At 38.2% G+C, this 10528-nt stretch overlaps 2 protein-coding genes and 1 long non-coding RNA gene across 3 annotated transcripts; 2 read left to right on the top strand and 1 right to left on the bottom strand.

The window, feature by feature from the left end:
* The first annotated feature begins 454 nt into the window (after positions 1-454).
* On the top strand, positions 455-1103 carry LOC124931922. Its single transcript, XR_007098723.1, has 3 exons — positions 455-596; positions 764-817; positions 1044-1103. It is a non-coding gene; the product is annotated as an uncharacterized LOC124931922 (long non-coding RNA).
* Positions 1104-2039: 936 nt separating this feature from the next.
* On the top strand, positions 2040-5332 carry LOC124931921 (autophagy-related protein 9-like). The gene is made up of 6 exons (XM_047472505.1): positions 2040-3351; positions 3436-3642; positions 3738-3815; positions 3906-3976; positions 4048-4158; positions 4422-5332. Exons 1-6 carry the CDS (start codon positions 2080-2082, stop codon positions 5164-5166), a joined length of 2484 nt encoding a protein of 827 aa, XP_047328461.1. The 5' UTR covers positions 2040-2079; the 3' UTR covers positions 5167-5332.
* Positions 5333-5467: 135 nt separating this feature from the next.
* On the bottom strand, positions 5468-6545 carry LOC124932345 (RING-H2 finger protein ATL16-like). Its single transcript, XM_047472965.1, has one exon. The coding sequence runs from the start codon at positions 6412-6414 to the stop codon at positions 5509-5511; it is 906 nt and encodes a 301-aa protein (XP_047328921.1). The 5' UTR covers positions 6415-6545; the 3' UTR covers positions 5468-5508.
* Positions 6546-10528: the final 3983 nt, after the last annotated feature.

Genomic DNA, 10528 nt, shown 5'->3' with positions numbered 1-10528 from the left:
TCATGAACGGCAGACGGTCTTCTCATGGGTGGGTATTCCGGGTTTACATGAGGGTCATTTCAATGGGCGTGTAGATCAGAGCGAAGATATCTTATCTGGGTATTATCTGAATATTATATTATTTCCTGGCGTTAACGGGCGCTTCCGTTAACGGCGTCTTGTGTGAACCCGGGCCTAAACCCGGATTCCGGATTCTCCCTCCCTCCGTCTCCTGCCCAGATTGATTTATTATTAAATTAATAATGCTGCAATCTGATTGGTGCGCCACAGGGGAACACGGCAATCGGTAGCAGAAGATCTGAACTGGTATTAGGGTTATCTTTGAAGATTTATAATATATATATATACAAAAAGTGTAAATAATTTGAATTTAAAAATCTCCAATATTATTTTATAAGTTTATAATTTGGAAGAGAGGGATTAGCGTATTCTACACCTGTGCGCATGCGGCGTAGCGGCTGTGCGTCCTCTCCTGAACACAACACAGCAGCTCGTCTTCTTAAGTAAAGCTCAAGTCTTTCTTTAACCCCTTTCATTCTTTAATTACAGATGAGAAATCCAAGCCACCGCTTCCCCCATAGACGCTTCCGATTACTGTAATCAATCATTCAATCTTTCTTTTGTGTGTTTATTTAGCTAGCGATAGATTAAAATTCCTATTTCCAACACGCAACGCAATCCAACTTTGATATCTATCTCTCCTTTCGTGTTCTTCTCTTCCTTCTCCTTCCTTGCGTGGTCTGACCGCTTTTATATTTTCTAGGAACCCTTCATCTCTCGATTCCTCCTTTCTTCCTACGACCCTTTTGGCTACTGGGTATTCTCAATTTCTGCAATATTTCAACTCTTTCTTCTTCTTATGTGCTTTATATATTGAATTGGAATGCAAGCTATTTTGTTTTCTCTGCCCCAGAGGATGGGCTAATCGTGTTCTTAAGAATTTTCCCTAAGTTTTTGATATGATCACAACTTCTTTTTGATTCTTTTGATAGTTATCTGTTCTTTTCCAGGAATTGACAAACCTGTTTCTCTTTATGTTGCAGAAGCTCCAAACTTTATAGAAGGAAAGGGTTGGTTGAAGTATATCAAGAGTAGCTGAACTGGTAAGCATGATTATCTACATTTATATTGCTTAGATTGGAGTTTATAACATCATCATCTTAGAAGAAGTGATAAAAGATTACTTGTTAATGAACACAAGGTTCGACCAACAATGCACACAACCTTGTTCGAGTCACCGATTCTGTAGATTTGCTGGGGTTTAAGAACTCTTAGGTTACAATGTTTCTATTTATAGGATTACATTGAGTCACAAAGACTAAAATAACCCTATCCAACCCACTAATACTAAACCCTAATTTTTGTCTATACATGAATCTGTCATATCTAACAGTCTCCACTTTGACAAGTATTGTATCCATTAGGAGACACACTGAGTCAATTTTTGACCTTAACATATATCAAGCCATCAATCAATATCCTCCTGATTCTATAGATTTTAAAGAAACAATAGTCCAAGAATTCTAAGTTACAATGTCTCTGTTTATAGAAGTACATCAAGTCACAAAGATTAAAATACCCTACCCAAACTCACTAATACTAAACCCTAATTTTTGTGTATATGAGTCATGTCTAACAATCTCCACCTTGGTTACCAAATCCTCGATCATGCCTTCTGAAACAATAGAAAATAAGATATAGTAGCGAGCAAAAGATTTAACGAGGTTCGGCTGAGGAATTACCCATTCTATAGATTTTCAGGGAATAGGCCACAATGTGCATACATCAAGTTACAATGACTAAAATATCCCTACCCCAAGCCACTGATAATAAATCCAAAATTTTGTGTATATAGAGTCTTATCTAAATTAGGAAGATACACTTTCTTTCTTTCTGGTTTTTTGTTTTTTGGTTTCAATGATAGGTTGGTCATTCTCAATGCCAGATAATGCTGATCTTTGTATTGTTATTACTTTATACAGATTTGTTGCAAGTGAATAGAATTGAATATATTTTTCTTGCTATCTTCAGTTCTATGGACTGGCAGCTTCTGTTGTTTGGCGCCTGTTTGTTTGAATAATGTTTGGGCATAATTCTGTTAACATCTTCAAATGGAAGAGGAATGCCGGTTCTTCTCTTGCAACTGGATTACTTAATGATGCTCGACACGAAATTGAACTTTCTGGCTATCGAGGAGGACCAAGTCCCGGGAGTGAAAGCCCCTCAGGATTTCTCGACGGAGAATACTTGAACATTGAGGCGATTCCTGACTTGGATCTGTTCTTCGAAAGGCTTTACAATTATTACTGTGAGAAAGGATTGTGGTGTATTATCATTAAATGGATAGTTGAGCTCTTCAGCCTCGTTTTCCTTATAGGCTTCTCGGGTTTCTTCTTGTTGTTCGTCGATTGGGTTGGTCTCCGCAATGCAAAATGTGGCATGGTTGCTGTTGAATCTGGAATGAAGCCTTGTGATCTGGCTAAAGAAGCAATTCATCACCATCCACTAACCCCTCTCACATTTTCGAAAGCTGTCATCGTAGTTTATTTGGGAATATTATCCATTTATTTGATATTCTGCTTTCTGAGATTCTTCATACAGCTGAATGACATTCTGAGAATCCGAAAATTCTATTATGACAGCCTTTCTGTAACCGACAGTGAGATACAAACCATCTCATGGGCCTTAATTCTCGACAAAGTTGTCAGGTTACAAAGCTCACAACAGTTATGTGTGGTTAAGAATCTCTCCGCCCACGATATCCTAATGCGGCTGATGCGAAAAGAGAATTACTTGATCGGCATGCTTAACAAAGGTGTCCTTGCTTTCCCGATATCTCAGTGGATCCCAGGTGCGGGTCCCACAGTCAAATGCGGTTATCGTCTTATATTAACGAAGACTCTTGAATGGAGTTTAAATTGGTGCATACTACAGAACATGTTTGACAGGAATTTCTTCGTTCGCAGTGAATTTGTGTCGAGTCCGGAAACGTTGAAGAACAGGCTGATGATAGTCGGGTTTGTCATGCTTCTATTGTCCCCGTTTCTCGTAATCTTCATGCTGGTTTATCTCTTCCTGAGGCACGCCGAACAGTTTTATAATCACCCGAGCGCTGCATCTTCTAGAAGATGGTCGAACCTTGCGAAATGGGTATTTAGAGAGTTCAACGAGGTCCATCACTTATTCAATCATCGGGCCAACATCAGTGTTCATCATGCCTCTGATTACTTAAGGCAGTTTCCTTCTCCTATAATATCGATAGTAGCAAAATTCATATCGTTTGTCTCAGGTGGCTTCGCTGCTGTTCTTATTATCATCGCGTTTCTTGAAGAGTCCCTCTTGGAAGGCCACGTAGGATCTTTTACTTAGAATGTGTGCTTTCTTTAGATGTTTCTGGTTAAAACCGACACCTAATATTTTATTTTTCATTGCCAGATATTCGGAAGGAACTTGCTCTGGTACGCTGCTGTTTTCGGAACTATAACAGCGATAAGCAGAGCAGCCATACCTGATGAACTTCTTGTTGTCGATGCTCAAGCAACCATGTCTCTTGTCCTCCAACATAGTCATTACATGCCTAAGAGGTGGCGGAGAAAAGAAAATACACAATTTGTTCGGACCGAGTTTGGAACATTATTTCAGGTTAGGTTAGTTTTTCGTGTTTTTTTGTTAACAGTCTGTTTCCAAATGGGCCATAATTAATAAGTAGGTTTTGGTGTTTCTATATATGTTTGCAGTACACTGGAATGATGTTACTGGAGGAGATGACTTCAATTTTCCTCACTCCATACCTACTTATGTTCGTTGTCCCTAAGGTGAGTTTTATTGAAAATATATATGCACATAATAATATAGACCTGTTTTAAGAAAATCGTTATCAGTTTTAACGGTAACTTATACTGTAGAGGGTGGATGACATCCTGCGGTTCATTTCGGATTTCACTGTACATGTTGAAGGCGTTGGTCATGTTTGCAGGTTGGTTATTCGTGCTTAATCCTCCTCTTTTCGATCTTTTCTTCTTATTATTGAGCTGAATTCTCTGGCAGCTTTAGCACGTTTGATTTCCAAAATCATGGTAATAGCAATTACGGTTCACCCTACAATTCCCAACCGAATCAAAGGAGCTCGCAAGGGAAGATGGAGAAATCGTTCTTGAGGTAGCTGGCCTTCTTTATTTGGGTTATTTGTGTTTAATCTAAATCATTCATTGTTTTCGTTAATCACATTCCTCAAATCATTTAGTAAATATATATATTGATCAAAGCATCCAAATGGACATTATAATGACTGTCATTCAAATTATCTGAACAAATATATATTTATCTGCGGCCTAAGTTTGGAACATGTTTTTGGTTTCAAAATGAGTTTTTATTGGTTTTGTTTTAACATATTCTTTCTGATAATATCCATTTGCATTCAGCTTCCACAATAGTTATACAACGTGGGAACCAGATGCCAATGGAAACCGATTTCTTCACAACTTAACCGAATTCCGAGAGCGAAATTTGCGAGGCCGAACATCGGCTGGCATCACCCGGAACTTGTTGAGCTCTATGTGGATGTTTGAAGATGATCAAAGGAATTGCCCGTATATTCTCGACTCTTACTACACCTCTCTCCCTCAAAACCTCCTGTCTAATGTTTCCGAATCATCAGACGATCCTTTGGAACAATCTTACGGTGGTGCAGTGGAAGATTCTAGAAAGTTATGGATGCCATCTTTAGCCAGGGTAGAAAAAACATGGGGAGATGCCTTTGAAGAAAGGTCTATTAGTCATCTCCAGACATCCACATCTGCTTCCTTATTCAATCAAAGCATTCTCAGGAGGAATCACGACGAGGACAAGATGGATAATATGGGCAACAGCCATTGGTGGGCAAGAAAGGCCCCCAGTAACATGATTGAAAACGAGTCGGTTAGCTTTCTCGAGCCTCCTCCCATTCTGAACAACATGGACATGTTTCAAGAACCTCCACTCGATCTAAGGTGGGACAACTACCTTCGGGAAGAGGAAGAGCAGTTGAAATGGAGGAGTTCCCAATTAGAATTGTCGAGGACATATTTAATGAACAATCTTGAGGATGGAGGAGGAGAATTCGATCTCCCATTTGACGACATCTACAGTAGTAAACCTACGGATCGCGACCCGGGACACGAACCGTGACTAACTTACAAGCTCTAGTTTTAGTTTCCACTGATTATCTCTTAAACAAGCTTACAATTCTTTTTTGTAAATATGATAGATTTAACATAGTAAGGGCTATGAATCTGTCATGGTTCCTTATACTTCATTTATTTGTTTATTTCTTGAATGGTCTTTTACACTTTTATTCATTTATAGCAAAAATCATGATTTGTATTGATTGGATTGGATACAAAGCTGCAATCATCCTCTTCTATCTCACAAAAAGAACAGTCCTAAGTTACTCTTCCTATATCTTCTATGAATGAATATGATCAATCTAATAACAACAGCAACAACGTTAAATGAAATGAAATCTTGTATTCAGAATTCGACAGGAAGAACCCAACTACTTCTCGATCCCCGTCCATGTCCGAATGAAAAGAACGATCTTCTCGCTCTGCCACTCGCCGATTCTTCCCTCGCCGTGATCTCTTGAACCCACAAGTAAACCTGCCGATCGGCGGCAGAATCCATCGAGAACGATCTCCTTATAGGCTGGACAGAAGAAAAGTCATCGTCTTTCTCTCTCACAGTTTCGTCTCCCATCATTGAAACTCTTCGTCTCTGACGAAACGACGACGTCTTCCGTCGACGTCGGTAATTCTCCTCATCGACCGGCGTCCTTGTTTCGCTCCCGTCGGCCAGTTCGATAACGAGGAAGTCCTCGTCGGCGTTGATTGGGTGTGGTGAGGAAGTGGGTGCTAAGATGAGATCGGCCGGGAATCTTTTCCGGCCGGAGATGCAAGTTCTGCATAAGGGGCAGTTGGCATTGGATTGAAGCCAAATATCGATACAATCCAAATGGAAAGCATGGGAACATCTAGGAAGAATTCTGAGCATTTCTTGATCTCTGAAATCACTCAAACAAACAGCACATTCGTTCCATTCTTTCCCTCCTCTGTTTTCTCCATTGTTGTACTGAAAAACAGGGATGTTCCGAATCAAGATTTCGTCGAGGCCCCGGTTATTGATTGGGGAAGAAAGAGAGAAAGGTGGGGAATTTGAATTAGAATTGGAATTAGTAGTGTGATCGGTTTGATGACGGGAAAATGGTGAGAAGAAACAGCAGTTGTTGCATTTGTTGAGGAAGATGTAGTAGCTGATGAGAAGGAAAACAGTGGCCAATATGCAGAGGATAGCCATGGCTAAAACAGGGAAACCATTGGCCTCTGAAGAAGTAAGGAATCGTCGATTTGATAATAATGGGTTTTGTTGGGAATCCGCCATTATTGTTGTTTGTGATTGAAATTGAATTTGGAATGGACGATGAAGAAGATGAAGAAGAAGAAGAGAGAAGTGGGAACACACGAAGATTAAATCTTTACTTTTACTCTCCAATAAAGAAATAAGATTGACTTGAAGAGGAGCTTAATGCATGATGATGATGATGAATGATTATATTTTTTTAATATCAAGAATTCAAGACAACTAGAATCGAGACATGTGCACGAGATCAGACTTAGAAAGAGACTAAACAAATACAGTCAAACTTTATAAATATATTTTTTTTGAAAAATATAAGTTTTTCAGTTTTGTGTGGAAACATCTAAAAACCTTTACTATTTAAAGCTATGGGCTTGTTCTCTTTGGGTTCTAACCAAAATCAATCATTTCTCAACAATCACATCACTCATTTCATTAACCAAAATACCCTATATTTTAAATTATTATTTATTATTTTATTTATATATACCAATACCCTTTAAGTCTTTTTACCAAAAATAATCATCACCTCCTCAAAATCATCACCAATCATTATGATTTTTTTCTCCCTCTAGGTTTTTTAAAAAAACCCAATCCGAACAAGGCCTATGATAAGAAAATTTTATATTTAGTATAAAAATTAATGTAAAAATAAATTAGGTGTCTAATGGTTATTTCACATAAATATAAACTAAAAGAATTAAAGAAGATTGGATTTAAAATAATATTAATTGATGTGCTTCTTCTATCTAAATATTGGGTGACCGACTCTGCACTTAACATGATGATGATGATGATGAGAGCTGGAGGAGTGAGAAAGTCAACATTTTCAATTTGTTCTTGTCTCTTTTCCTTTGACATCAACCTTTAGGATCTGTTTGGAATAAAATAAATTTTTTTTTTTATATAGACTAAACTTTTTTATTTTTCTAAGAATTTGATTTCATTGTTTAAAGTGAGTTTAAGCATTTCACTATGCTTTTAAATGGGACAAGTAGTGTAAAAAGATAGAATATGAAATGTATGATATGGTATGATATGATTTGTCCAAACGGGTTCTAACAAACTCGTTTTACACACGTGGTTTGAAGTTCTTCTAAATTAATTATAATGCATAATAATATGGTAAGTAATTACCAAAATTATAATGTAAAGCAATACATCAAGTCAAAGTTAATGAAATATAATAATGATTCCAATCCACTATTTTTTTTAACTATATCTAATAATCTCATCATTGAAACGATTTCAAAGTTATACTACTCATATTTAATTAAGTCATTAGAAAATAAATAAGTCAAGGTATGCATCAATAGATGGAGGAATTGGATGAAATATCCCTCCGAGAGGTATATTATTACCATAAATAGCATGTCTCTACTAATTTTTTCATTTTTAACCTTTTTGCCAGATAAAAAGGTCATTTTTGCCCTTTAATTAAAAAAAATAAAAAAAAAATAAAAAAATTGAAATGTCAGTGCCTTTCAGTTTCTTGTCCCCCATTTCCCTCATCTCCACCAACCAACGTCCTTCATCAGTTTCATCAACTTTCCCCTTCATCAGTTTCATCTCATCAACGTTCTTCATCATCAACGTCCTTCATCAACAAAACCGGAACGTCTTCAACATTCAGGTTAGACGATACCTTCGTCGTTTTATCGCAGAAATGAATGAATGTTTAGGGTTTCGTCGTTTAGAGTCTAGGTTGTAGGTTAGGTCATGGAAGAATGGTTTTAGAGCTTGGCTGATTTGTTTTACAGTGAAATATACATCTGACGAAGGTGACGAAGGCGATAGTGCGTCTGTCGCAGGCGACGATGCATCGTCGCCTGCGACAGATGCATTTCCCGCCTGCGACAGATGCATTTTCCTCATTGCATTTTCCTCCTTGCAATTAACACTGACTGGGCACTGACACTGACTTCTGTGAATTTTTATCAATTGCAGATCACATGAATGTTGGTGTTTTTCTCCTCTTTGATGGAGACTGGAAAACTGATGATTGTGGTGTTAGTTCTTTTATCTCAAGTTTGTGTCGTGGTGTGAATGTACCCCGAAATGCTACATATGAAGAGTTAGCTTCAATTGTCTACAATTCTATTGGTGTGGACAAATTAAGATATGACTTAGTGTTCAAGGTGAAGTATAATATGTTAATGATGAATTCTCCTCCTGCAACAATCATTGGAGATAGCGATGTGGCGTTCTATTTACAAGAACTCTCGTCTTCACTGCCCAATCATCGCGCCCCGCTATGTGTCTCTTTAGTAGAGAAGTCAATACCTTCAACTCAACAAAGTGAAAGACCAGAAAATGACATATTTGAGGAGCAAGATATCTTCCCAAGGCAGCGAGATGTATATGAGCAGCGCGATGTATTTGAGCAGAAAGATGTATTCCCTAGGCAACAAGATGTATCTGAGCAGCAAGATGTGTTTGAGCAGCGAGATATATTTGAGCAGCAAGATGTTTTTGAGCAGAGAGATGTATGTGAGGAGCAAGATGTTTTTGAGCAGGAAAATGTCTTCCCAAGTCAACCAAGCACTTCCCATGTTAGGAAAACATTCAGCCATACTGAGGAACCAAGCACTACTTCTCATACGAACCACTCGAGATCGAAACACCTGCTCCATTAATTGAAAATTCATTGGAAGTGGGTACGTTTTTTGATAACAAAAAATAAATACAATTGAGGTTGCATAGACATGCGATGTCTAATCATTTTATCCTTAAAGTGGTGAAGTCAACAAAAAATCTTTGGTTTGTAAAATGTATGGCTGAGAACTGCAAGTGGAAATTGTGTGCTAAGAAAGGAAAATTCTCGGAGATGTTTAAGATCAGAAAATTTGTAAAAGAACACACATGCTCAATTTTGACGAGACAAGACAATGTGAGGCAAGCACCATCATGGGTAATTGCGGAGTGTATCAAACGTAAATACATGGACCATCACCATGACCACATGCCTAAAAAAATAATGGAAGACATGCATACAATCTATGGGTTAACTTTGACATATAATAAGGCTTGGAGGTCAAGGAAAAAGGCCTTAATGGCGGTGCGAGGAACTGTGGAGGATTCCTATGGTGAATTGCCATCCTACCTGTTCATGTTGCAGAAAAAGAACCCATGTACCATAACTGACATCCAGACGGATGAGGAAAGACACTTCAGGTATATGTTCATGTCTCTAGGGATTTCAATTAGGGGTTTCATAGGATGTTGTCGTCCTGTATTGTGCATCGATGCCAGATTCCTTAAGCACAAAGTTGGAGGTCAACTACTGGTTGCGATAGCATTGGATGCGAACGAGCAACTATATCCCGTTGTTTTTGGTGTCGTTGATTCGGAGAATAATAACTCTTGGACATATTTCATGCAACAACTAAGGTTGGCAATTGGATCAGTCCTGGATCTCGTCTTCATATCCGATAGACACCCAAGTATTGCCAACGCCTTGTCCGCGGTTTTTCCAGAAGCACATCACGGTGCATGCACATACCACATCAAAATGAATATAATGGCCAAATTTAAAACTGATAACTTCCATGTTGAGTTTGATTTGGCTTCTCGCGCATACACCGAGTCCACGTTTCAGAAGCATTTTGACAAGATTAGAACTAAAGACCCTAGGATTGCTCAATATTTGGAACAAATTGGAGTGGAGAGATGGAGTCGTGCTTTTTTCCCCGGTTCGCGATACAATCAAATGACAAGTAATTACGCTGAGAGTTTTAATAGTCAGTGCAGAGAAGCTAGGAAATATCCCATAACAACATCAGCTGACTATTTAAGATTCACAATACAAGATTGGTTTTATCATAGAAGAGAAAAATCAACCAACCACAACGAACATTTATCTCCATATTATGAAAAGTTATTACGTGAGGAAGGCGAAAATGCTAGATTCTACAACGTTTATCCACTTAATCGATTTCAGTTCCATGTGCATGACGGTGAATTTGATTTTCAAGTTGACTTCAAGGGTCGAACTTGTACTTGTAGGGTATTTGATGTATCCGGTCTTCCTTGTACGCATGCCCTGGCTGCTGCCCGTTTCCAGAAATCGGTTCCATATGAGTTGTGCGCAAGGTTAGAGAATTTATGTTCAATTTATGTTATGTTTAATTTATGTTAT

Source organism: Impatiens glandulifera, chromosome 3, assembly GCF_907164915.1.
Source record: "Impatiens glandulifera chromosome 3, dImpGla2.1, whole genome shotgun sequence".
NCBI lineage: Eukaryota > Viridiplantae > Streptophyta > Magnoliopsida > Ericales > Balsaminaceae > Impatiens > Impatiens glandulifera.
This window is presented reverse-complemented; position numbering and strand designations above follow the sequence as displayed.

What these genes read in the sequence shown, in the direction of transcription:
- LOC124931921 (XM_047472505.1), top strand. Translation starts at nt 2,080, where the DNA reads ATGTTTGGGCATAATTCTGTTAACATCTTCAAATGGAAGAGGAATGCC. An exon ending in AGTCCCTCTTGGAAGGCCAC is followed by an intron (nt 3,352 to 3,435) that starts GTAGGATCTTTT and finishes TTTCATTGCCAG; the next exon opens with ATATTCGGAAGGAACTTGCT. An exon ending in TTATGTTCGTTGTCCCTAAG is followed by an intron (nt 3,816 to 3,905) that starts GTGAGTTTTATT and finishes CTTATACTGTAG; the next exon opens with AGGGTGGATGACATCCTGCG.
- LOC124932345 (XM_047472965.1), bottom strand. Translation starts at nt 6,414, where the DNA reads ATGGCGGATTCCCAACAAAACCCATTATTATCAAATCGACGATTCCTT.